At 41.8% G+C, this 26,147-nt stretch overlaps 1 protein-coding gene across 22 annotated transcripts in view; it reads left to right on the top strand.

The window, feature by feature from the left end:
* The window catches only part of ANK3 (ankyrin 3), a 192,946-nt gene that overhangs the window by 111,784 nt on the left and 55,015 nt on the right, over window positions 1-26,147 (top strand). For 14 of the 22 annotated variants that reach the window (XM_033065796.2, XM_033065803.2, XM_033065794.2 and 11 more), the window contains 6 exons: window positions 1,984-2,056; window positions 2,247-2,309; window positions 10,740-10,863; window positions 13,841-13,943; window positions 18,831-18,937; window positions 25,678-25,902. In XM_033065796.2, the coding sequence (XP_032921687.1) occupies window positions 1,984-2,056; window positions 2,247-2,309; window positions 10,740-10,863; window positions 13,841-13,943; window positions 18,831-18,937; window positions 25,678-25,902 (695 nt within the window). Of the gene's footprint in view, window positions 1-1,983; window positions 2,057-2,246; window positions 2,310-10,739; window positions 10,864-12,676; window positions 12,689-13,840; window positions 13,944-18,830; window positions 18,938-25,677; window positions 25,903-26,147 lie in introns of all 22 variants that reach the window. The other 8 variants (XM_033065800.2, XM_033065801.2, XM_033065808.2 and 5 more) reach the window with 4 other exon arrangements.

The raw sequence follows: 26,147 nt of genomic DNA, 5'->3' as shown, positions 1-26,147 counted from the left end.
TCACCCCTTTGTGTGGTCTATCTGTGCAAGCAGGTGGTTGCAATATGATGAGCTTTTGGGATGGAAGGCAGATTTTAGTTCTGTTACTGCATGCACCTTTTCTTCCTATGACTCTCCTGGCTGTGGTTTCAGTAGTTTACAGAAAATCCACCACACCAAAGATAAATTTCAGAACAGTAAGATATAAAGGAATACGCTAGAAAGGGATACTGATTTTTTTTTCTTACACGTTTTCTCTGTGTTTTCTGAGGAACAAATTTCTCTTTAGAAAGATTCCAAAACATTTTTCCACACAGAAAAATTCTATGTAAAATACTAAACCGGATAGCTAAACTTGAATGACTACCTACTATTCAATTAGATAGCTGCAGGAAAACCTCACATTTATGCTAAAAACTCTCAATATCACAAGGTTGTTCTTGGTTTTTAGAACCTAGGGGGGCGGTATGCTCGTAGTGTCTGACCATTTATCTTCTGTAGACAAAGAGTAGAGAGAGATGGTGGGTCCACTTCTGAATTGTGCTGGAGGAAATGTTAGATGCTGAAAGACCTATACAACCTCAAACACCGGCTCTCAAGAGAAGCCCAAAAATAATTTTCATTAAAATCAGAATATGCTAGTTACCAGTGTGTAATTTTGAGACCTTGGAAGTCTGGACATGAAATCTGACTGACAATTTAAAAATTCATTTTGACTGCTGAGACTTACATTTTGAGTAGCTAAACAACTCCATAAGCTAAATTTGAAGGGATCAGGGATAAACATAGCTAATTTTACTATAATTTATACTCAAACACCAATACAAGAAAAAATCCAGTAGTACCTGGAAAAAAATCCAGTGATTTTGCTGGTTTAACGATGTGTTAAAAAGCTTTGCAAGTAATTCTCACATAATGAATTGCATGAGGCTTTTTGTAGGTTTTGTACTGTTTGAGCATGGAGGAGCTATTCTGCCTATAGCAAGGGATGGCAGTAGCCTAAGAAACATGAAAAACCAAGCAAGTATTCATAAGGCCAGAGAAAAACTGAAATCTTCTTAAATAAGTGAAAATGAAAGGGATATTTTGCCCTCCTGAACTTTTTAATTACTTCTTATTTGCATATGAAGCATGAGAAGTAATGGTGGTTAAAAATAGTACAATCTAAAACCCCCATAAAGATGGGAGTGGGCTTTGGTTTTGTTTTTAATTCCATTGCACTCCTTGAATGGTATCTCTGCAGAAGCTCTTGTCTGACCCAAACCTCTACCAGTGTAGCACCCCAGCTGGAAAGTAAAAAGTGCATGTGTATGATATTCATGGGATACAGGTATTATAGCAACAGATTCCAGGTGCATTCAGAACTTATTTTTTCTGCTGTTATTTTTCTTTCTGTTGGTCTTTGAATCAATATAAATATTGGAATGAAAATCATGCAACTGCCTCTGAGTGTCCTTCATGCACAAAGCCCTTCAGGGGTATCATTTAGCCTGCATGTGATTACAATTGCTCTTATTGGTGGGAAAAACACACATTTCATCCTGAGGCACCTCTGAAAAAAATTCACATAGTTTCAGCCCCTCCCAAATGACAGAATTCTTCTGATGTCAAAGAAGAGTAATTCCCTAAGAAAGCTTGGTTTTATTAGAGATGACATATTCCTTGCTCAAAATTTAGATGACTACCTAGAGTTGTTTTTAATCTCTCTATAATGAACTTCATTTCATTCTTTGTGATTCTTCTTGTGATATCATCATCTAAGCTTTCCACTCATGCTTTTTCTGCTACAACAATATGAACATGATTTAAAGAACAAATACAATATTGCCTATTTCTGTAGCCTTTTTAATGTATAGTGCAATGCATCTTTAAAATATAAAGTGAATAAGAAGCTTAAAAATTAACTCATGTTTTTCTAACTGCAGGTAGAAATTTTATCTTGAATTTAATTTTAAAAATAACTAGAATTTTAAGAACCTCAAAATTACTTTTTTTCTATTACAGACTGTTACAGAAAAGCACAAAATGAATGTACCCGAAACCATGAATGAAGTTCTTGATATGTCTGATGATGAAGGTATTAAACATTTTTTAAAAATTTTTTTCACCCTGTGGTTGTCAGAAATGTCTGTTTAAAAATCCCAAGACTAACACACATTATTAGCTGGATGTGGTCATTGCACATTTGTTATTGTTGTACATTGATTTTGTTGACACATTGATATTATGTGCTTTTTTTAATTATTTTGTTTATTTAAATCATACAGTTCGTAAAGCCAATGCCCCTGAAATACTCAGTGATGCTGAATATTTGTCAGATGTTGAAGAAGGTATTTGTGCGTTTTTGTATTGCACTGATATTTAACTTAAGCCTCTTCCTTTTATTTCATCTGTCTGAAAACTAATCCTTTCAGATAATTTTCTTATTATCCCACTAATAATAACTTCTTCTTTAGAATCAAGAGCGCTTTCAAAAATTCTTTGAGCTATTACTGATAATCCTCTAACTTTTTTTCTGAATTTCTTATGATTTTTTAATCAAATTACCTTGACTTTCCTGGAATAATCATTTTGCTGCTGCTTCTATAAAGTGAATTACTGTTTTATTGTTTTAACTGAAAAACGAAATACTGAATAAGAGGATAAAATGCCAAAGCACTTTGAAAGAAATGGCTGATAGTGGAAGTCAATGGCAGAAAGAACATAGTTACTGTATTTTTTAAAACAAGCGACTGTGTTCAATGTTCTTGTTTTTCTTTAGTCAACCTCTCTTTTTTCATCCCTATTGATGTATTTACTTTTAATTTTCATAGCATTCAAGCAGCAAGGTGTAAAAGATATTTCAGTTCTTTGTGTGCAGCTCTTGTTTAATTCATGAATTAAGGCTTTTGGTTTGTTTCCCATCTGTCATTGTGTTCCCAGTGCTGCAGTTCCAAATGGATCATGTTCTTACCATACATACGTGTTTTCCAAATAGCTCTCCTAAGCCATTGTCCTGCTCAAAATACTGCATTGTTTCAACTGACAGGAACACTGATGCATAATAGTGTGAGTTAACAGGGCAGGAATTTGCTGTGTCCCACTGCACAGTGAGCTACAGACAATAAACACCCTGTGGGGAGCCTGGGTGCTGGAACTAGAGATGTGAATTCTAATGTATGGGATCATTTTAAAAGCCAAATCTATGGAGGGTGTTTCTAGTCACTAACTCTGAGTATAACAAAGACCAAACCAACGATTAGGAATGCAGGTAATACAACTGATTCCTTGCATATTGCAGACTGTATTCTGTACCTGTGTTGTTGCCAGGGGAGCTGAGAGACTCATTTATACATAAACAGTCCTGCTCTGCATCCTTATGTTTAAACTGGGGAGAGAGATTTGATGGATGGACAACTCTGTGGCTAAGGAATTGGTTGGATGGGGCAATCAGAGCTGTGTTCAAAGACTCCGTGTCCAAGAGGAGACCAGTGATTTGTGTCATTCCTCAGGGACTGGTATTAAAACTGGTGCCATTTCACGTCTTTGCTAGCAGTGTGGGCAGTGGGATCAGTGCACCCTCAGCAGGTTGCTGATGACACCCAGCTGTGTGGTGTAATTGTCACCCTGGAGGGAAGGGATCTGCCCAGAGAGACCTGGACAAGCTGGAGAGGTGCGACCGTGTGAAACTCATGATGTTCAGCAGGGTCAAGTGCAAGGTCCTGCATCCAGATCAGTGCAATCCCAAGCATAAATACAGGCTGGGTGGAGAACAGATTGGGAGCAGCCCTGAGGAGAAGGACTTGAGGCTGTTGGTGAAATAGAAGCTCAACATGACCTGGCAATGTGCACTTGCAGCCCAGAGATATCCAGCCATGTCCTGGGCTGCAGCCAGAGCACCACGGGCAACTCTCACGAGACCCTACCTGGAGCACTGCATCCAACTGTGGGTTCCCAATGTGAGAAGGACATGGAGCTGCTGGAGCAAGTCCAGAAGAGGCCACAAAGATGATCAGAGGGCTGGAGCACCTCTTCTCTGAAGCCAAGCTGAGGGGGTTGGGGTTGTTCCTCCTGGGGAAGGTTCTAGGAGACCTTAGAGCACCTTCCCATACCTAAATGGGACCTATAGGAAAGTTTGAGAGGGAGCTTTTAGTGACACAAAAGGGGAATGGATGTAAGCTGAGAGGGTAAATTTAGATTCAATATTAGAAAGAAATTCTTCACTATAAGAGTGGTGAGGAACTGGAACAGGTTTCCCAGCAAAGATGTGGATTCTCCATCCCTGACAGTGTTCAAGGCCAGGCTGTATGTGGCTTTGAGCAACCTGGTCTAGCAGAAGATGTCCCTGCCCATGGCAGCAGAGTTGGAACAAGATGATCTTTAAGATCCATTACAACCCAGGCCATTCTATGATACTGTGCTGACAGGGTCTTTTTCAAACCCACCACCGAAAGGGAGCTCACAAATCAGGTAGCAGGTGTTTTGCAATGCTCATGATGAATTACAGGCTTTGAGGTGAAAACCACTGGCCTGTGTCTCTTCCCTGACTTGCATATCTGTAAAGACAACTCAGTGACACCCATCCTCACAACTCCTCAGTGTGAGTGAGATTTATGTACAATGCATCCACTTACACCAGTTGAAACAAATCTGTTCAAGATGGTAAGGCACTCTGACAAATCTCAGAGCCAAGGAGTTGATTTCCAAGTGGGAGAATGGCACAAATTTAGCAAACAAATCCAAGTTCTCCCTGGCTTGACTCGTGTTCATGTCATCAGCCAAAACTCTTCAGTGAGACAGACTTGTTGAATGGCCTCTCAATGAGCCACAACCCTCAAGGTTTCTTTCACAAGAGAAATTGAGGACTTGGAAAGTAGAGACTCAGAGCTTGGGGACAAATGTAAGGAAACCATTTCCTTGTGTTTTATGTCTTGCTGTGCCCACTAAATAAGTATTTACATGGGAATTATGTAATTTCTTTTCCCTGCTGAGGACAGTTTGGTCAAACTAGTTGAGAAGAGAGATTTTTTTTTATTCTTTTTCCTAGACTACTCTGGCAAATCTGCCTAAATGAGGTTAAGAGTTGGGAAATTGCTACACCACAAAAAATAAATGGCATTTTTTTGAAAGTTATGCACATAATTTTGTGGGAAAAGAAATGAGAGCTCACCTTCATATGCAGCAGAGAGTTTGTAGAAGAGCGATTCTAGCACACACTGAGTGTGTGCTGTGCTTTTATTTTCAAAGAGATTGCAAATCTTATAAAAGTGAAACCTGAGACTGGGAGAACTGGGTCTTTCCTTTCACCATCTCCAGCTGGGGTCTGGTTCCCTGTGTAGCTGGGGGTCCCAGCCCTGTGCCCATGGCCATGGGGCTGGAGGGGAGCAGGGCTCAACCGTGGTAAAACTCAACTCCAGTTGTCTGCAGGAGACTGGAAGGAACCCCCCCCTGCAGCACATGCTCATCCTCTCAGCATCCCTCTGGGCAGCTGCAGGAGCTTTAATCTGGAGCAGGGAGCTGGAGCCCTGCTGCGCCTGCCACAACCCTGCCATGAGCCCTGTCACTACAACCCCCCCAAAGCTGCTGCTTCTGTCCCAGAGGGGAAGGGACAGCAGGCCATGGAAGCTGATACAAAGGGGAGGGAGACTGTGAGCAGTGAAGGGCAAAAAGAATGCAATCCATAAATCCAATCAGGTGTGAAGACTTTAGCTATTATCAGAAAAACAGTTACTCTTGAGCTTTTAATTTTTCTTTATTTTTTTTGGCCTACAGTAGATAACAAACTTCTGGGTGTAAACCAGGACACTGTTTTAAACCGATTTAATGGAGATGCCTACTTCAGTAAGAATAAGTATCATGCTAATCAATCCCTGGAAGATTAGACAGATGTCCTAACAGACATGAATGCACACTGTCTGATCCCTGAGTAGGTGCTAAGATACAACAGTGTAAGTGCATTTAAGACAGGTCAGAACATCACCATGCACGAAAATCTATTATTGGTCATTTTGCGAGGGGTTGATTTATTGTATTTTTAAGCTCAGTTTTCAGAGTTTCTTTGGCTCCATAAAATCTCACATGTTCATAATGGTTTCAGTGGTTAGGTATTGGCTTTTCTCCATACTTTGTGAAACCCAAACCTTGGCTACAACTTGAAACATCCTCCTTTTCCCTGTGGCTCTGTCTTCTGCCATCAAGACAGCTCTGGACAGGCTGTGATGAAGGAGTGGCGAAATCCTCAGGTATCTTTAGCAAAGCCAAATGACAAATACTCATCTGGATCCCAGCCTATGATTAAATTTTGTCTGGGACTTTTCCCAAGCCACATGATACCTTCTCTCCTGCTGCCAGAGAGCCTGTATTTCTTATTGGCCTCTAAAAAGAACACCTACCCTGTGCTCCTGCACTTCCCAGCTATAGGAGACATGCTGGAGAACCAGAAAAACAGGGAAAACTTGGGATGAGAAAGGTGATAAGAGGTAAGAAAAAGATTCTTAGGGAGAAAAGAGTAAAAACAGTAGAACCTTCTATCCCATGAAATAAAACCAAACAAGTTGCTTGAGGGATAGGCTAGAACATACATACAAGGGGTGTCAAAGTGAGCAGCAACGCTTGCTGCTCTCCAAAAGTCTAAAAATAGGGGGCATCAGTGAAGCCAGCAAGAGGCAGATCCAGCTTGAAAGGGCTGCTCCTCCTGCAGGAAGTAGTTCACTTTTATGACTCCTTGGTGTGGGGAGCATAAAAAATTTATACGAATTCAAAGTGTAACTGAAAAAATTGTAAAAGGGAAAAAAAGAAAACAAACCTGTTCTTGACTATACAAACCTCTTTCAGGTTTAGAAAATATGTGTTAAAGTCAGTGCCAGCTAGAAAAATGTCCTGGAGTACTTCTGCTGGTCCATGTTCCCATACTCTCCTGTGAAATGTAGCTGCTGTTGGAGACAGAGTGCACTAGAACTGGACCCTTGCTTTGACCTACTGCCGCTGTTTTTCCCTGGACTTTGAGCTGTTTCCTCTAGTTGTGATAGCTGTGTTTACCCACTGTTAGCAGGGACATCACCTTTCTTCAACATGTAGCCTATTAGGAAGGGAAGGATGGCAAAGGTAGCAAAGCAGTCCGGTATCTTTTGGTGTTTTTTCATTGGTGCCTCATTGTTGGGCATTTCCCTATTGTTTGTGCTCAGAGATGAGCTTTGTCTTCACTCTTCCGTGAGACCCTCTCTGCAGGAATTCCGTGTGCTGTGAGCAAACACTGTGCTCACTGTTACCTGAAGCGCAGAGGATTAGGCTGCAGCACCTAATTAAACAGAGTGGGATTGCTGAAACGTGCACCACCCATTTTGCTCCAGCCTCCCACGATCACAAAACAATGTCTGGAATTCTTTGAAATTACCACTCCTAGATGCAGCCTTTTCCTTGATGAGAGCATTTCATCAGAGTAATCCTGCCCCAGCTGGATTAGCTGCAGAGCAGGATAACATCAAATGTATTTTTACAGCTCGACTGAATGGGGGCTTTTTTATCACTCTCCTTGCTTTTGACAAACGATACTATTAAAGAAAATGCCTGCTCTGCTCTGTACAGTGGCGTAGCGCTTGTCTTCAGGTATTGTAAGGGCAAAAGTTTCCAAACTTAGCGGCCTAGTTGGTAGTTGCTAAGAGCTGCCCGGATCTCTCGGTCAGCCTGGGTTTCGGTCCGTTTTCCTCGCGGCCAGCAGCCCCCGCAGGGAGGCGGGCTGAGCTCCGTGGGCTGAGCTCCATGGGCTGTGCTCTATGGGCTGTGCTCTATGGGCTGAGCTCCGTGGGCTGAGCTCTATGGGCTGTGCTCTGTGGGCTGTGCTCCGTGGGCTGTGCTCCATGGGCTGTGCTCTACGGGCTGTGCTCCGTGGGCTGTGCTCCATGGGCTGTGCTCTATGGGCTGTGCTCCGTGGGCTGTGCTCTATGGGCTGTGCTCCGTGGGCTGTGCTCTATGGGCTGTGCTCTATGAACTGTGCTCTACGGGCTGTATTGAGCGGGCTGAGCTCCATGGGCTGTGTTCTATGGGCTGTATTGAGTGGGCTGTGCTCTATGGGCTGTACTCAGCGGGCTGTGCTCTATGGGCTGTGCTCTATGAGCTGTGCTCTACGGGCTGTATTGAGCGGGCTGTGCTCCGTGGGCTGTGCTCTGTGGGCTGTGTTCTACGGGCTGTGCTCTATGGGCTGTATTGAGCGGGCTGAGCTCCATGGGCTGTGTTCTATGGGCTGTGTTGAGTGGGCTGTGCTCTATGGGCTGTGTTCTATGGGCTGTGTTGAGTGGGCTGTGCTCTATGGGCTGAACTGAGCCCACTGTGTTCTATGGGCTGTGCTCCATGGGCTGAGCTCTATGGGCTGAGCTCTATGGGCTGTGCTCCATGGGCTGTGTTCTATGGGCTGTGCTCTATCGGCTGTACTCAGCGGGCTGTGCTCTATGGGCTGTGCTCTATGGGCTGTACTCAGCGGGCTGTGCTCGCTGGGCTATACTCAGCGGGCTGTGCTCTATGGGCTGTACTCAGCGGGCTGTGCTCTATGGGCTGTGCTCAGCGGGCTGTGCTCGCTGGGCTATACTCAGCGGGCTGTGCTCTATGGGCTGTGCTCCCTGGGCTGTGCTCTATGGGCTGTGCTCAGCGGGCTGTACTCAGCGGGCTGTGCTCAGCGGGCTGTGCTCTATGGGCTGTACTCAGCGGGCTGTGCTGTATGGGCTGTGCTGTATGGGCTGTGCTCAGCGGGCTGTGCTCGCTGGCTATACTCAGCGGGCTGTGCTCTATGGGCTGTGCTCAGCGGGCTGTCTCAGTGCGCTCCCAGCCCGGGCAGAGGGGCGGTGGGCGCGGGGGGAGGCGCGGCCCCGGGCGGGGAGGGCGGGCGGAGGCAGCGCCTTCCCCGCAGCCCCGCGTTCCCTGCTCAGCCCCGGCATCGAGTTACAGAAAAACTACACCCTCGCAGCACCCCTATTTACATACAAATAACTGGAGTGCCTGCATTTATGTCACCATTCAAGAGGCTTGCCAAGGGAGGCTGTAATCCAATCAGCAGAAGCTTTAAAAGGATGTCCGCAGAGTGATTAAAAAGGGATTTTTATTTTTTTTTTTAGCTTATTACTTTTCGTTTTGTTTCATATTTGCAAAGAACTTTAATCTGAGTTGACAGGACAAAGATGCACATGTCCTAAAATACATACGAAGAGATCAAGATGTTAAGAAGATCTCAGTTGTTGTGTGGAAAGCGAATATGACCCACAGGGATTAGTTTGCTTGTGCTGGTTTGGAGATTAAGTCTAAATCACTGCTTAAGGACTAATAGGACTAATAGGAATTCTTGGAAACACCAGGGGAAAAAAAATCTTATAGACCAGGCTGGTGAAAATGGCTTTCCAAAACAGTAAGACTTTTTAAAGTTTCACTTGATGTATGATGTTTCTGTTTCGGGTTTTTTAATGCTTTCTGGTGTATTGTGAACATTTTAGCTTTTACCTGCTGCTTAAAATACTAATTGTTGCTGGGCTGGAGGAGAAAGTTGGTCTGTTTGTTTGCCGTTTGCAAAGCAGTAGCTGAAGGGGTATTTTTAGACTTGATTGTTAGTTTAAAACCAGGGCTCGCCTGTGGTTTCCTGAGTTTAGTGAATGGAAACTAGTCGAAAGTCCTTGAATGAAAGCGGGAAACGTGTGTCTGGGCTTGGGAGTCACTTACCTTCGGGAACGTGCTGTTGTTAAACCTCTCTGTTGAGCAATTTAAACTTAACCCACCTAAACGCGTTCCCAACAAAGGAGGCGAGTGAATATCGGCAAGCCGTGAGTTTACGGCGAGCTCTCTGCTCCGCGCTGCGGAGGGAGCGGGGCGGGGGTGGGGGGAAATCCAACAACCGCAAAAGGCATATTTTGGACTTGCTCTGTCAATGCAGGAATGTAGGTTTGCATGATGTAATGGCATGCAAATGTTCCCCGCTGGGCAGCTGCTCCGTTAACCCTTTGTGGCGCCTGCCCGCCTCCCCAACACAGAACTTTCCTTCCTCTTGGGGTTCTTTGGATAAAACAGGGAAGGATCCGATCTCCTCCCGTGCGGATGGCCGCGTCCCTCGTGTCCCGGCTTTGTTGGGGATGGGGCTGCAGGCACAGCAGGCTTCGGGAAGCGCTTACCTTCGGAAATAAACCTGGCAGTGCGGAGCGGCTCGTTAACAAAAACATTTGTTAAAAATATCGCGTCTTACATCCAAACTTCCAAAAGGTCTTGAGAAATACCCGAGGTGGAAGGCAGGCCTCTTCTTCCCTCCCCTCAACCTCCATTCAAGCTTGCAGCGCTTTTCAGGACTGCTGGGCAAACAGGCTGTCTGTCACAGCCAGGGCTTACTTGGGTTTTGTTGATTGGTTTGTTATTTTGTTGGGGTTTTTTTTCCCCTCACACGGAATGATCCAACTTTGTCAGCTCGGGCTTTTTTCCATAAGGAAAGCAAAAGTGAGTGCAATGATGCAAAGTACACAAGAACTCTTTAGCTTGCTGGAACGATTGGGCAAAAGTCATCCCTCGTATAACTTTATTGGGTTTACGTCAAGGTGGAATTTTGCTTCTTTCGCTTGTCCCCCAATAAAATTATTTTCCCAGGCACATTCAGAGGGTGGATAATTAACATACAACGTGGAAAGAGCCTTAGGGAAAGTGGGGGTGACTGGATTGATTCCTTATTGGCGAGCAGAGAAGGGCGTTATGACTTACTAAGCACACAAACATCTACCATCCGTGTAGCTCTGATTCCAGCCTGGCTTTTGTACTGGCAGGTGAGGATGCAATGACAGGCGATACAGACAAATACCTCGGACCCCAGGATCTGAAAGAGCTGGGAGATGATTCTCTGCCTGCTGAAGGATACATGGGCTTCAGCCTGGGAGCCCGCTCCGCCAGGTACTGTATTTGCTGGTTTTTGTGCTCATGTGTCACCACAGGTACAAGTTTTGACAAACCAACCGTGCTCTTCCATGTAACACTGGAGTCTGTTTTGAAGTGGAGGGGGTGTACTTCCTTTGAAGCATATGTTCATTGCAATTTTATTTCATATTCTTTATTCATGTTGGCTTCTTATGGCAATGATACAGAAAACTTAACTTAATTCACTTTTTCTGGTCTCTGTTCATGCCCTGAACATCTCCAAGGTACCTCTTTGCTATTGGTGTGCAGCTGGTCTAGAAACTGGTCTAGAGCAGCCAGCAAAGCCAGGTTCCTTTTGACTACTGCTGCTCAGACTGATACTCACAGCAGAGAGCTCCTTAATTGGTGTGTTTTGCTGAAGAATGTAAATGCCAGAAAAACTGAATGACAAATCATTTTGCTATTTGGTGGTTTTGTTTCTTTAGAGGTACCAGTGAGTAATCCAAGTGAGGAAGACAACATTAAAAAAAATTGCTCCTCCCCCTAAAAAAGAAAACAAAACAAAACAAAAACCAAACAAAAAAAAAAAAACAAAACCAAAAAAACCAAAATAAAATTAAAAAGGCAAGTTTCCCCTAAATTTGTTGCAGGATTTATTTTGACAGGGAATGGCTTATGTGTTACGAAAAACAGGCCAAATTTCTGTGAACCGTATAAAACGTAAAAGTAATGTGTTGTCTGACTAACATTAATTTCAACACAGGTATTTCCAGATCAACATTTTAGATTTTGTTTTTGAATGCTACTAAAACCTTCAGTGTGTGTTGCTCAAAACAGTTAAAGCTGTGTGAGCAGAGATTACTTCCATAGTTGTGGATTTGCAGTGTAGTTACTGACAGTTGAATTGTACTGAAGCTAATAATTAAACCTCATAAGCTGGAGCCCTGAGGGCTTTTTCCTATGCTGTAGTTTAAAGATCTGTTTTAAAAAGTGAGTTCATTGTCTAACAGCAAATGGCAACTCCCATAAGGTAAAGCTTAGATGTCTACCCTTCAGTCTTGTTTGTTACGGCTGCATTAGAAATGCAAGCGTGCAGTGGAAATTTGCTCTTTAGTAGTCCTCAGTCATGTTGTGCTTGATTTACAATTTTCAGGGAAGTTAATAAGTATTTATGAGATAATGCATTCATGAGAAATGCCAAAATGCTTTAAATAGACCATTAGCCAGAAAATCAGCAAATTAGATCTGAAGGGATCTTGTCTCATAGTAAAATGAATTAGCAAAGTTGACATGCTGCTTTCAGATGTGGTGTGAGCAGGGTGATCACACAGCCCTGTCACTGTGATCAGGGCTGGAGCAAGGCAGTGGTGATGTAGAGGGAACGTCCTCTGTGTGCAGAGCCCAGCACTGATCTACCTGACACCCTTCACTCCTTACAGCTCTCTTCTTGCACAGACTACTCCCTGTGCAGGTGGGAGAGCAGATTCCACAGTCACAATCTGTTAGGGAGATCTGAGGTTCAACCCCATGTTATCTTTTCTTTGAGAGAAATCTAATATTCCCATGCTTCTGGTTTTAGCAGTGCCATTACTATTTGTTGCTGCGTAGCTCATTTTTTGTGTTGCTCATGTTATGCTCAGAGGAGACAAATACAGTGTTTTTTTCTGTGAAGTATTTAATTTAGCAAAAAAAAGTATTCTGTGGATGCATCTTACTGCTGATTCTGAGTGTAACATTAAGAAATGAACACATTAAATATATAAGCCATCCAGCCATAACATCTTGCTTTTCCTGTCTGATTCTTTGCTTTCTATTTCTCCTGTTTCTTTTCCAATGTAAATTGCTTTAGTCCAAAAGTCAGGTAAGAAGGCATGGCATCGTGTTACATCTCTCTCATCTTTCTGCTGCTGCCATTGCTTATCTTCATTTTCTTCAGCATTAGAAAATGACATGCTTTTATTTTGGGGTGCAGGGGGTGGGTTCAGCCTTAGAGAATATCCCTCTGTTATAACAAATATAACTTAAATTCTTTGTGCCCTTTATCATGTAAAAGTCTGCTTAACATATGCCTAGAGTGTGTAATTATGATCCCAGTTCTGCTTCCAGCACATGAAGGAACATGTGCTAAGGGATTAGAGAAATTCAATTAGCAACTACTAAATGCATGAAATGCGTAGAGTTTTGAGTGTGAAAAGTGTTGCTAGTTCAAAAGTGTAATATGTTGGTGGATGTTGCTTTGTATTAATTCACGTTTTTTACTACTTTATTTCTTGTCACGTAGCAAGCATGTCTAGGCCTGCAGCATGTTTTTAGCACATACCATAATGTACCTTCCAGGGTTAAATGTAAAACACTCCTATGTTGGTTTAATTGCAACATGTTAAGGGCAATCATAGTTATTTCTAAATAACTTAACATGCACAAAATAACTACCAAAACATCGGAATCTGTACTTAGTTGTCATTAAGCAAATTTATTATCCTTTCATTTCAAACTTATTATCCTTTCCTTTCCAACTATAGGGATAACTATGGCGTTTGGAACAATGTCAGAAGTGGTTCAGCCACAAAGAGAATGACATCACATAAAACTTGCTCTTAGTTAAACCTGCTTCAGCAACCTGAGCTGTGTGGGCAGGCATTGTGACCTATCCACACTTCCCCCACCACCTGCCCTCTTGGGTTGCCTTCAGGATTAGGGCTTGGAGATATTTATCAAAGTTCATCTAAATACTTGAATACACTTTTCTAGATTTATTCTAAAACCACAACATTACTGCCAAGGCAGTAAGCATCTGTTGAGATTTTGTTTATGCATATTGTAGGGAAGGGAATATTTAATTAAAGTCAAATACTTTTCATTCTATTTTCCTCCTTCTATTTATTTTACAGATTATGTATATTTTGCCATTTTATGCTATCCCTGGAAGTTGCATGTATTAATTTTTTTATTTTTATTTTCTGTTCATCTCATTGTCACCTGCACTTTCTATGATAAATGGTAAATACAACAGCCTCCGCTCCTTCAGTTCGGATAGGTCCTACACGCTGAACAGGAGCTCCTATGCCCGAGACAGCATGATGATTGAAGAGCTGCTGGTGCCAGCAAAGGATCAGGTATGTGCTGGGTTTGTTCCTGCAAGAGACAGGTGGTGGGGTTTGAAAGCAAAAGAGTCTTTAAGGGACCGGTTACGTCTCTGAGTGTGGAGTTGTTATCAGCTGAGGTCACTGGGTGCTCCTGTGAGCCTCCTGTTACGTGTGTCTTTGGAGTGTTTTGATAAGCTGGGAGTTTTACACTGAGCAACCTTTGTACTGCATAGACTGGGAATTACTTCGCCTGTTCTGTCCACATGGAGGGGACTCCAACAGCTGTCCTTGTTTTTTCAATCTTGGGAAGAATTTGACCTTGTAAAGATTAAGCTATTGTAGACTCTTCAGTTTATATATCTTCCAAACACTTGTGCAATGACTAATTCAACAAAAGTAGCATCTTTTGACCTGATTATAGCGTGGGAAAGTCTTTCCAAAAGCTGGGCATGATTGAATACTGTATGCTTTGTTTGTGAGTTCCTCAGCATTTTCCTTTCAGATTTCCAAATCTAACTGAATTGCTCAAGAGTTTCTTGATACACAGAAGTCAAAGATAGGCTAGGAAGCTGGTTAAAAATTCATGTAAAAATCCTTATTTGGAAAGGATTGTGGAGTGGAGCTGTTGTTTATGTCCTGGAAGAGCATAAGGTGGATTGTAATGAAACAGATTTTCTGCTGCTGTTTTCACAGAGCATTCCTGTGCTGGGGGTTATTGATCTCAGAAGATAGTTTCATGGGGAAAAGGGTCCACAGAGCAGGACTTGTACATTTTAAACGTTCATTGTATTAGTCTGTAAATGCTAGTGTGGTATAAGCTATCCAGTTTTACTACAGCTTTTACACACAGTTCTGGTAGCATTATGAGAATGGCAGAAATCAGATTCTGTTTTGCAACAGAATGTTTATTATTACATTGTTACTTTTAAGTGAAATGCTGTAAAACTCCAAAAACCTTAATTTGCAACAGCCATCTAAGGAGAGTTTCCAAAGCTTGCAGAGCAGTGATTTAGTGGTTTTGTTTGATTTGAAGTCATAAAATGAAATCTGCAACTACTGGCACTGGGGACAAGAATTCCAATGTCAGGGCTGAGCACCTAAAGCTGTTTTGATGCCTTCTAATACTAAGACTTCATTAAGCGTTCTTGATATGATTGAAGTTTCAGAGGAGAGGAAGACTTTTCAACCTGAGAATATATAGCATTGTTTTATGATTCTGGCTATGTTTGTGATTCCCATTAAAGTAGATGGCATGGATTTGGCAGCTAGGGTGCATCTTATCATCTTATCACATAGCAAGACTTAAGACCAGTTGTATGCTTAACAGCTCTCAAAGAATGTGGTAGTGGGAAAAAATGTCAGTGCTGTCTTGAGAGGTTAGTAAAACCATGATTTTGTGCAAATCAGACATGAAAGCAACAAACTATCTTCATGGGAAAGGAAGACCAGCTAAAACTTTCTGCCATGGCTTCTCCAAATCTCCATGTCCTGACCAAAATAAATCCATCCTCTGGAATTTCTGTGGTTTTCTGCCAGGCCCTAGGTTTTGGCTGAAGCAGGAGAAGTGCATTTGGGAGATGGAGAATATCCCTGCCCCTCTAACTCATCCCTCTGTACATTAATGGGCTCCTAGATAATCTCTACTATGGCAGTAGAAGGGAGGGGGGAAAAAAGCGCCAATTTGTGTTCCACCAATGAGATTCACAGGAATAAAGATCTTTTTGGTTTGATATTCTGAAAGTCTGTCTGGGAGCTGAGAGGAGTTAAGGCTGTTTTGGGAATCACACTGCTTTGAAACAGAGGGATCCATTGCCTGTCTGTCTATGCCATTTTCTCTCCTTTTTTACAGCTTAGACCTGTCATGTTCATGGCAGCAACCAAGTCAATTATTGGGAATTAGTTTTATCATAAACATTAGTAAAAGAGTAAGGAGCGTTTGCCAATCTCTTGGTCTGGTTAAGATAGAAGATCCCATAGCCACCTCTCGCCAGGATCCCTGGTAGACTTGGGAGTCTGGAAAGAGTCAAATGAGGAAGATTTGGAACCATTCCTTACTGAACCTTGCTGCCAGCATAACACATGGAGTGTTAGAGGAGAGTTTCTAATAATTCTTTAGAAGTCACTGTATTCCCCATGGTTTGCATGGTTTATTGCTGACCCTGGTCACAGGGAAGTCTGAATCCAGGCCACGCTGTACCTCATAACCTGACTGGAGCAAAGTTAAAATTTCTGTGTCCTGGCGCGTTACCTTGGATGCAGCAACTCAGACTAAATCCAAATGACTTCTCGATGGAATAATTTACATCAACCTCTGAATTGAATCAGCCAAAGGCAGGATGACTCGGGCTGTCCATTAAATAGCAGCTTGCTGAATCACTTCAGTCTGGATAAATTCATCTGGGAGGAGACATACATTTTTCTGTTTGCTGAACTCTGATATTACACAGCCTGGATATTCAGTTATGCAACCAGCAGGATCTTTGCCAGCAAAACCCTCAGTATTTTTATACACACATTTGCATTTGAGGCTGCCACACCCTTTAGCAATGCATATTTCATCTCCCTCAGTCGGGGAGAGAGCACTGAGACCTGACCAAATGACTAAATGTACTGTCTTCTGGACTGCTTATATTGCAATTTACACGGTTGTTTTTTTTTTTGTTGTTGTTTTGGGGTTTTTTTGCCTGCATAGAAAATCCAGCACCTCAGCCTGAAAAAGTGAGATTCACAGATGTGTGCTGTGTCCAGCTATCAACTTTTGTTACTCTGTTTTTGATTGCACTTGGTCAGAAAGGAATGCTTTTAAAAAACTCATTCACCTGGTGTACAGACCATGTCTCAGGACAAGGAGCTGGAGTGAGGAACCCCACCTACATGAGTAGGCAAACCTAGGGCGCATCCCTGAGTGCGGGAGCACCTCTGTCTAGCGCAGATCATTTTGGAGTGATGGATTTCCTTGGAATTTATATGGCTCTGTGTTTAGTTTTCTATGTCCCACTGCTAAGGGAATGTAAGCATTTTTCATCTGTTGCAGGAAACCTGACCCCACATTTATTTGTTGATGTGTGTCCTGGTGCATGCCTGGGCCTTGGTACAGTGACACTTAGCAGGCCTTTCAAGGACAAACACCAAATTGTGTTGTTCCTTTTGGCCCATTTCTTATGTTCCTTTGCTTTGTCCTATTTTTGATTATAAGGTTTATCACTGAGCAAAATAATACGTTTCTTTTGGTTTATCTAAATTTTTACAATGCCTGAGACAACCTGTCTGAATCTCTAGTATCTTACTGGAAAGACTAAGAAAACTGTCTTCATTAAACTAAATTACAACACATACTTCAAATGGCACTAAGTCTACTTCAGTTGCTTACTTGTCATTGTTTTGACAGCATTCATTTTATCTTTTGTGTCTGATGGTGTATTTTGCTGTTTAGCATATGCAAGTTTGCCTTCTATTGTTTTTGTCTGTGCTTGAACCATCAGACCTCAAGTACATCTGTTACAGCACAAGGTTTAACAAAATTTCCTTAGCAGAAGTGTTGAGCTAGGGAAAGGAGGAGGCATTGGGCCAGGAGTGACAGAGCAAAGCTGCACTCTACAGGGACTTCTGGCAATGGGCAGTAAATTACAGTGCCTTTAGTTTTTGGAAGGAAAACTGAGATCCTCATTTCTAATTAAAGAAGTGCCTAAAGTGTGCAGTTTTTTGGAAACGCAGAGAGATGGGAGTGTTGCATGTTCCGGCCAGCAACACAACAACTGTCTGCCTGCTTGTCTTGTGGAAGCTTCTCAAGAGAAGTATTTATGTGTGTTTATGACTGAATTTTCCAGGTTTACTTCTAATGCTGATATTTCTATTCAAAATAATTAATTTGCCCTACCAGTATGTGTCAACATATAAAAAGAACTAGGTGGAAATAAGATTTTAGAAGTGTGTACTTGGCTCTGGTTTGACTTGAACCCACTGAATTTGATTTGTAAACAGCCCATGAGGTTTCAGTTCAAACAGGCTGCTCTTTCTTGCTACATTTGCCTCTAAGCAGCAAACAACCTACTTACAGGAAACACTGACATTTTTAACACCATCTTGGGGGAAGATTGTGTGTGTTGCTTCTTGATGTACTTCTATTGATATGTAACTTACGATGGTGCTTCTTAAACTGGGGACACGCTTTCATATCACCTGGTAATAGGGGAAAACAGTATTTGAAGTTTAGTTGGTTTAATTTCCTAAGACAAGAGAAACAAAGGAAAACAAATATTTTGCTGGAATAGTTTTGCTGTCCAATAAGAGGATTTATAATGTGAGGGATGCTGTGGGGCACAGGATGCAGGAATGTCCGTGTGCGTGGGCAGCAGGAGAAAGAGATCACACCTCAGTATCTGTCCGAGGGGGAGTTAATTATAGCCTCACAGGGTTAAAGCTATTTCTGTCCACATGAGTAGGGGCAGTGGCACTCCACAAAACAGTGCCCATGTTGGTTGTGTATAAAGAGAAACCAACTCCCTCCTGCATTCTCAGCCTCAGTGAAACTCCCAGGGAAGTTATTCACAGGATCTATCCAATGGCATCCTCTGAGGGGTAGTGTTACACTGCCTGGCTGTATGACTGCACTACAAATGGTAATTTTTTTTTTTCAATCTTCTTAACCTGGTGGATAAAAGTAAGTAAAGACTGGGGGAGAGACATTCTTGAAACTGAAAGAAGTGGGCAAAAAAAGTGTTTGAAGAGACAAGAGTTTGTGTGTGTATTTCATGTTTCTGTTACAGGATTTCCAGTAATTTAACCCTGGAGGTATCACCACTGTTAAATGAAAAGGATCAGATCTAAATTTAATACAATTATGTTAACAAACTTGTATTTAAGACAAGTGTTTCTAATGTTAATTTTAAATTTCAATTTATCTGTTTTATTTTGAAGCACCTGACGTTTCAAAGGGAGTTTGATTCTGATTCTCTCAGGCACTATAGCTGGGCTGCAGACACCTTGGACAATGTTAACCTTGTTTCGAGTCCCATCCATTCTGGGTAGGTCACTTAACAGTTTTCCTTTATCTTTAGATGTGGAACTGTATTGTTAGCTGCAGAAAACAGCCTGCTGTAATGGCTGATAACATGTCTGTTCCTGCTCCCCTTGAAGCCAGTGGCAAAATTCACACTGACTTCAAGGAGGGCGCTTAATAAGAGGAGTCAGTCTAAATTCTTGCATATCAAACCAAAAACTTGCTTCTGCACTTAATTTTCTGAATGCCTAAACACAGTAATCCTGCAGACTTCTCTTTAAGGGTCCTGTTTTGCTTTTTCTGTTGCTTATGCTCTGCTTTAAGTGTCATAAATGCTTTTGTTTACATTGTGTTAAATTATTTGGAATATGAAATCACAGACAGAATGTTATGTTTGCTGTTCTTTCATAGAGGAAAAAATGGAGGGCTTTAATTTGGTCTCTTATTTTATTTATACTTCAACCTCCTGCCTAGTCTCCAGTATCTGTAGTTTGATTTTCATGGTGCTATTTGTTTACTTATGAGTCATCACTGTAATTTAGGTGCTTCTTGACAGTGCCACACAGACTTGATTTAAATGCATTAGTAGTGATGTCTGAATGCATATTGTAAAAATTTGCAAATGAATGTGTAAGTAATCTCTGCATATTATTAGATTGTCTAGTGTAAATATTTGTTGTTTAGTTTTTGAGATCAGGACATAAAATCTCATATCCTTTTTAATTGACTTCCCCATTTTGTGACTAATTACATTCTTATCATAAAAATTAGTGTGGCACATACCAAAATATTTCCTTTTCAGTACAGCAAACCCCACAAATCTAAAGCTACAGTCTGACAATGCGCATCTGCACCTGCTGAACAGATCTATACAACAGTGGATTTTTAGGTCCCAAGCTGATAAAACACTGCACATGGTTAGTGCTAACATTAAAATGTCAAGAATTGCAGTATGAAAAGCTGAAGACTGTTGGCAAAGGACCTCACAGAGCTGGAAATACGTTTAATGTCCTAATAATTGCTAAAAGTAAGAGATTCTATAGGCCCCCAACCTCAGGAGTCCACTATCTTTTTTGTTATGCTATTTCTTGCCCTCATAGTCATCTTAACATTTCGTTGCTGCAGACTAAACCCATTTCTTACCCATAGTGGTTATCCATTGTCATATCCATAGTGGACATGGACATGTTAAGAGACCTGGTGTCTTAACAATTGTTTTCCATGTCAGAAGACATGTAATCCTGTCTTTTAGACTAAAACATCCCAGACCCTCCTAGGTAGTGCTTTCCCCATTTCAGCACATTCCTGCTGCTCTGCCCCAGCTGTCCCCTCTTTGATGAGAGCTTGTTTGTAAGCCAGGATTGCCATCTCTTTGGTCTGACACATAGCACACTTAAGCAGACCCACAATGAGTGTTAGCCTTTTGGTAATTTCAGTGTCTATTGATGAATGTTTGTGATCTGCTAGAATTTCTTGGCTCTCTTTTGAAATACTGAGGTTTGGTTAATTTTTGCTGATGTTTATATGTTTAAGTGTTTGGTTTCTCCCCTCTGTTTTCATTTGTCTCTATGGTATTTCAGTTTGTTGGTTCCAACCCCTTTTTCAATCTTTTAGCAAGACTACTTTTAATTCTGATCCTGTTTTCCAAAGACTTTTCAGACCTTTTTTCTGTGTTGAAATCTTGAAGACATTTAGCCTAGTACCTGTGCCAGGACAGCACAGTGAAGTATGCCCTTGAAGTTCCCTTCCAGTGTAACAGGAAAGCATTGATGGTATCTCTTTTGAGGTAACTTCTCAGATGATCCTGTACTTACCTTATCTGTACTGTGCCTCCACTGCTTGCTGAGGTACCAAGGCACAACTTCCACACATCAAAGAAGGAATTCAAATTCATTTGGCATGAATTGCTCTTGCCACTTATATGTTTGGTTTGTTTTTATTTTGAGACAGGTGGTAGGCAAGGTGTAATATCTTGATTAATTACCTAATCCTTTAGATCCTTATGGAATGATTATTAAATAATTTATTCCTGAATATTTCCTGGTAATTTGGGTTAGACTCATTGGTCTAAAATTTTCTGTTTTCTTTTCATCCTGATAGAAGATAGGTCTGATGCTTTTGTCCTGCCAGTCCTCTGGGACAGTACTTTTGTGCCCTTAGGTCTTCAGCATGTTCACCAATGGTTCCAGCCCTCCAAAATATATATTCTGTGGATCCAGGAGCTTTCATATAAGATCTGCTCCCTTGGTACATGGCCCCTCTCTAATGCAGAGGTAGTCTAAGCTGCTGCCCAGAGGGGAGCAGGGAGAGGTCAGATATCCTCCAAATAGGTATAGCTCTCCAAAGGGGAATAAAAACATTCTCCAGCCATGTAAGGCTTTTCTGACCCATTACAATTCTTACTTGACACAGAAAGTCCATCAGAAATGATATTCTGAGGATTCAGTTCATTTGTCAGGGGAAAAAAAATCTTACTTGTTGATAATTACTTTTCATTTGTGGCCCTGTATTGTAATATGATCCCATTTGATTTTCCTGGTTTTCTTCACCTAGAGGCAATCAACAGATGTTCCCTTCTCATCTTCCAGTACCTCAGCACATCTGATATGTAGATGATCATGACTTTTCACATCTCTTCTGCCAGATTTTCCTAAATAGCAAACCCTTTTCTGCTTGTTTGGGATGCTTCATCCCTGTCTTTGTCTCTTTGTCCCCAGTTCTGTCTGTGGCTGGGGGCAGGGGCTGTCAGCCCTTGGGATGTGGTGGCCCTGTGGCCAGGCTCTGACCCCACTGCTCTTTGCTGTGCCAGGAGCAGGGGCACCACTGCTGCCTCGGGTCACTCTTTTCCCCATTTGCCCACTGTCAGAAGGAAGCATCTATGTTTGTTCTTATTTCTTAACCCAGGCAGAAGGGGAATTCTGGGAGCAGGATGTGGAGGTCCAGCAATGTATCAGTGAAAGGAGAAGAAAGTAGAAATTGTTGGCAGTGATTTCAACTCTTCTGGTTTTTCCTTTTTTCAAGCCAAGATAATGTTTTATGTTTTTCTTCTTGAGTTCAGATAAGTTGTTTTGCCAGCATATATTTTGAACAGGGTCCATTGTAAGCAGCACATTGAAATGCATCATGAATCTTGAGGCCTCTGGAAGGGTAGAGACCCTCACCAAAATGACCTTCAGCTGTCAGATGTGAGCTTATTCCTGCAGCTTTCCCAGAGTAAAATGTGGGTGTTCTCTCTTTGTGTTGCCTTTAACTCCTTCATTTTCTTAGCTGAAAGGAAGAAATGAGTGTGTCACGCTGCCTTTCCAATATTGAAAACTCAGAAATGCTGGATCTAGTCTTGCAAAGTGGAATAAATCGGATTTATTATAGTTTACTGTATTTTAAATTATATTATCTATATGTAGTTTAAATTATATTAACTATATATAGTTTACTTCAACCTGCTGTACACACAGAACTCAAATTTTTGACAGCAGTGCAATGGATGGCATGGACTGATACTCCTTTCAAGCATCCTGCTGCACATATGTCTACACATTATGCTTTGGAAAATAAACTGCTTTAGAAAAGTGCAGGAACTGGTTTCCCATGGCACACAGGGGCATGTTTTTGGAATTCAGTGAAGAAAGTGTGTTGCAATAAATTCTCTGCTGACTAAGTAAACAGCAAATTTTCTCCTTTTGCCTCTGCAATTTGCAGAGAACTTATACAGTTGTGCTGACTAAATGAACCCTCCCTTTCAGATTTTTTTTCCATGTGTAGCATATTTTATATGACATATGTCACGATATGTGAAGCAAAAGCCAAATAATTTCTAAAGCTGGCCTTCAAACATGTTGATTTTATTATTTTTCTGATTGTTACTTTTTATTTGCACTTATTATTGATATTTTCTGTTGCTTGCCTCTAATTATCTTACATTAATTTTCCCATTTGCTTTCTAAATTATTTTGCAGCTATTCTTCTCCACTCCCCCAGTATGATTCAAGGTGATAACTCTGTGCTTTCTGTGAATCCTCATTTTATTTTGTTTCTTTAAACTTTTTTTCCCACAGAGTGCGTGTAGATGTTTGTAGTGCATCCAACCACATCCTCATCCCTTTCATGTATTCAAGTAGAAATGCTCATTAGCCTTTAGCGTTGTGTCTTAGAGGTCATACTGTAGTTTCCATTATTAGTGCAACATTAATTTAGGTAAGCATCAGCTACTAATGTTTTTAGATAGAAAGTGCATGAAATACTGTTTGGAATTGTTGTTATTGTTTTGAACGGTAAGTCACTAATTGGAAATAAGGAAATAATTCATTAATAAGCTGCTGACAATGATTGCAGTATGTGTAAAGGCTGGTCTGCTGCAGGTTTTGTCTGCACTGGAGGCTGCAGTGTGGTGCAGACACCAAAGCTGGAAGGGCTGGTTCCTGCACTGGGGCACAGGCTCATGTCCAGTGTTATTCACCCTCGCTGTGAGCAGTGCTAAGATCCTGGTTGCCAAGGCTGGACTGCCTTTAAAATCTACAACCTAAACATCCCTAGTAACTCAGGGGCTGATTCTTGTAGGTACTTAGTTTTAAATGCAACTGATTTTTTTTTTTTTTTAATTATGAGTTTAAGACAGTTGATTTAGGTTCCTAGGGATTTTTGGCAATTCACTCTTACATACTTTTTATAATATGGGTACATTTAAATAGTTTGGGTACAGAAGACAGATTCTTATTTGAGTGTAAGTTTTGGCATTTTTGCACTAGATGAGAGCCGCCTTTGCATTATCAGTTCTGAGGTGCTTAACAAGCCAGTAACCATATACATGATAGGCAGCTCTCCAAAACATTGCTTTGTGCTGAGCCATCAGGCCAAGCCCAGCCAACCAAGCTCCCCAGGAGGCTCCTCCATGGTGCACTGACCAGCTGTGCCTCCCTGGAGCTGCTGCAGCCTCAGCCCTGGGGATGCTCCTGCCAGGCATCCCTCCACCCTACAAACTGCCAGTCTGAAATGGCCCCAGCTCCTCTGCCAACAGACACCATGCACATTTTTAAAGGGCAGCTAAGAATGCATAAATACTAAGATTATAATCACTTACAGAGTATATAATTTAAAGATTGAGCATACTCTAATATTTATGGGAAGTATTTGGTTAGCCAGGATCCTGTCCTGTTGAAACAATTTCTCTCGTGAGGAGCTGGGATACCCTAGTGGCAACGTTCGGATTTGTTGGAGTGTACAGTGCATTTATCTAGGAGAGAAACATGGAATGTGGATACAGTTTTTCTGTATGAAAACTACTGTGACATGTCATGCCTCTGTATTGTAAAGCATCTGGCACATGAGAAATTATAAATTTTGTCTAGGATCATCTCAGAGAACAGTTTTACCCTCCCCATCTTTACTGATGGATTTTAATTTGAAGAAAGGCAATGTAGCAATTTCTTGATCTGGAATTCAGCTGGACAACGTTTCCGTTGTACTTCCTATATTTGCAGCTTGTGTCCCTACTCACTTCTCTCCTGCAGACCACTAAATACCAGATGTTGATTTCTCTCCTGCTGGCCAGACTTCTGAATACAGCTTATTTGTAGGCCTGGCTAGTGCCTGTCAGCTGCTGCTGTTGATATCCTGCTGGTCTCAAAGCAAAGGGAACTGTGTTGCACAAATTCCCAGTCACACTTCAGAGCACCTGGGGGCTCAAACCCCTGGATTATTGGCTGACACCCCTAGTTCAGTTCACTGTTAGAAACCAGGAGGAAATTGAATGGATTCACCTGTTAGTCATGTGAAGGTTTAGTTCTTAAAAGCTAGAAGTTTTGGCAACAGCCTTGAAAATAGTGAAACCGTGTGACAGATGCATCAGCTATGTCTGTCATACACAAGGAGCAAACAAAATCTGTACTGGCTTTAAGGCTCAGCTGGTGACTTGTGTCCTACTTGATACCAGCCTGTTATTCCATCTTCTACCTGAAGCTATTCTAGTATTAATTGTTAATTTTAAATATTCCCTTGCAAATATAAATAATTTTGTTTAAAAATATGCCTCTCATCATTTACAAATATAATTTCTTACCCCCTTGTTAAAAAATGGACAATTATGTATTGGAATGACACTAGCAAGTGCGATTTTTCTTTAATGTCTCTTTTTTTTGCTAATGAATCTAATCTTCAGACATAAGTAATGGCATTATTTCCTTCAGGGAGCCAATGGCCTAAAGGAAGTTATGTACTTGCAGTCATCAATTATCTTCCCCAGCAGTGGAAGCCCTTAGTAGCCTGGACTGACTGTCACCCATGGTGCTGGCACTTGCTCTGGCAGCCATCAGGGGTATTTGCAAATGAGACAGTGGGGAGGTTTTAAAGACTGAGGTTCCTAAAATAATAAGCATTTTTGATTCTCCTTTTTCTACACTGTCTGGTTGCTTTATGCATGTGAGGCTAGTTACTCTCGTTTGTGGACAGTAGAGCTAACAGCAACAAGGGGATGTTTTAAAATTCTAACAAACCACTACTAATGCACTACTTGTGTACACTTTTAATGCAAATTGCTCAGTAGAACATGGTCATTTTACCATGATGTTGCTAGAGCTTTAACAATCCTTGCTTTTGATAACCAGTAGTTAACATGCAAGTGTAAGTTTTAAAAGGATCTTCATGTTCTTCTTAGTTTAGCTGAGATCGGGATGACTTTTCTAATGTTTTGAAGTCTGTGTCTGCTGAATTTTTGCTTGTCGTCTGCTCGTTTTGAGATGATTTTCATTGATGTGTTTCTTTTTTGTGCAGTTTCCTGGTTAGTTTTATGGTGGATGCACGCGGGGGTTCGATGAGGGGCAGCCGGCACCATGGCATGAGGATAATCATCCCGCCACGGAAGTGCACGGCGCCCACCCGCATCACCTGCCGCCTGGTAAAGAGGCACAAACTGGCCAGCCCACCACCCATGGTTGAAGGAGAAGGATTGGCAAGTCGGCTTGTAGAAATGGGGCCAGCAGGGGCACAGTTTTTAGGGTGAGTTGTTCTGGGAGTTTAATGGTTTATGCTCATGTCACACCTTTCATTCCCGTTATCCTGTGGATCTAAGTAGTTAAACGTTGATTCTACCTCATCTGAGCACGTGACACAGTGCTTACTTAACTTAAAACGTTAAAAAATGCCAATCTGCATTCCTTCTGGAAAGAACCCTTGTATTGTAAGGAGAGTTTGGCCTCTTTGATGAGATGAAGGTAAGGAAAGCCATGGGGAGGTCAGGTCCC

The sequence above is a fragment of the Catharus ustulatus genome, chromosome 8, assembly GCF_009819885.2.
Source record: "Catharus ustulatus isolate bCatUst1 chromosome 8, bCatUst1.pri.v2, whole genome shotgun sequence".
In the NCBI taxonomy this organism is placed as follows: domain Eukaryota; kingdom Metazoa; phylum Chordata; class Aves; order Passeriformes; family Turdidae; genus Catharus; species Catharus ustulatus.
Note: the sequence above shows the minus strand (reverse complement) of the source record. Positions and strands in the feature narration are given on the sequence as shown.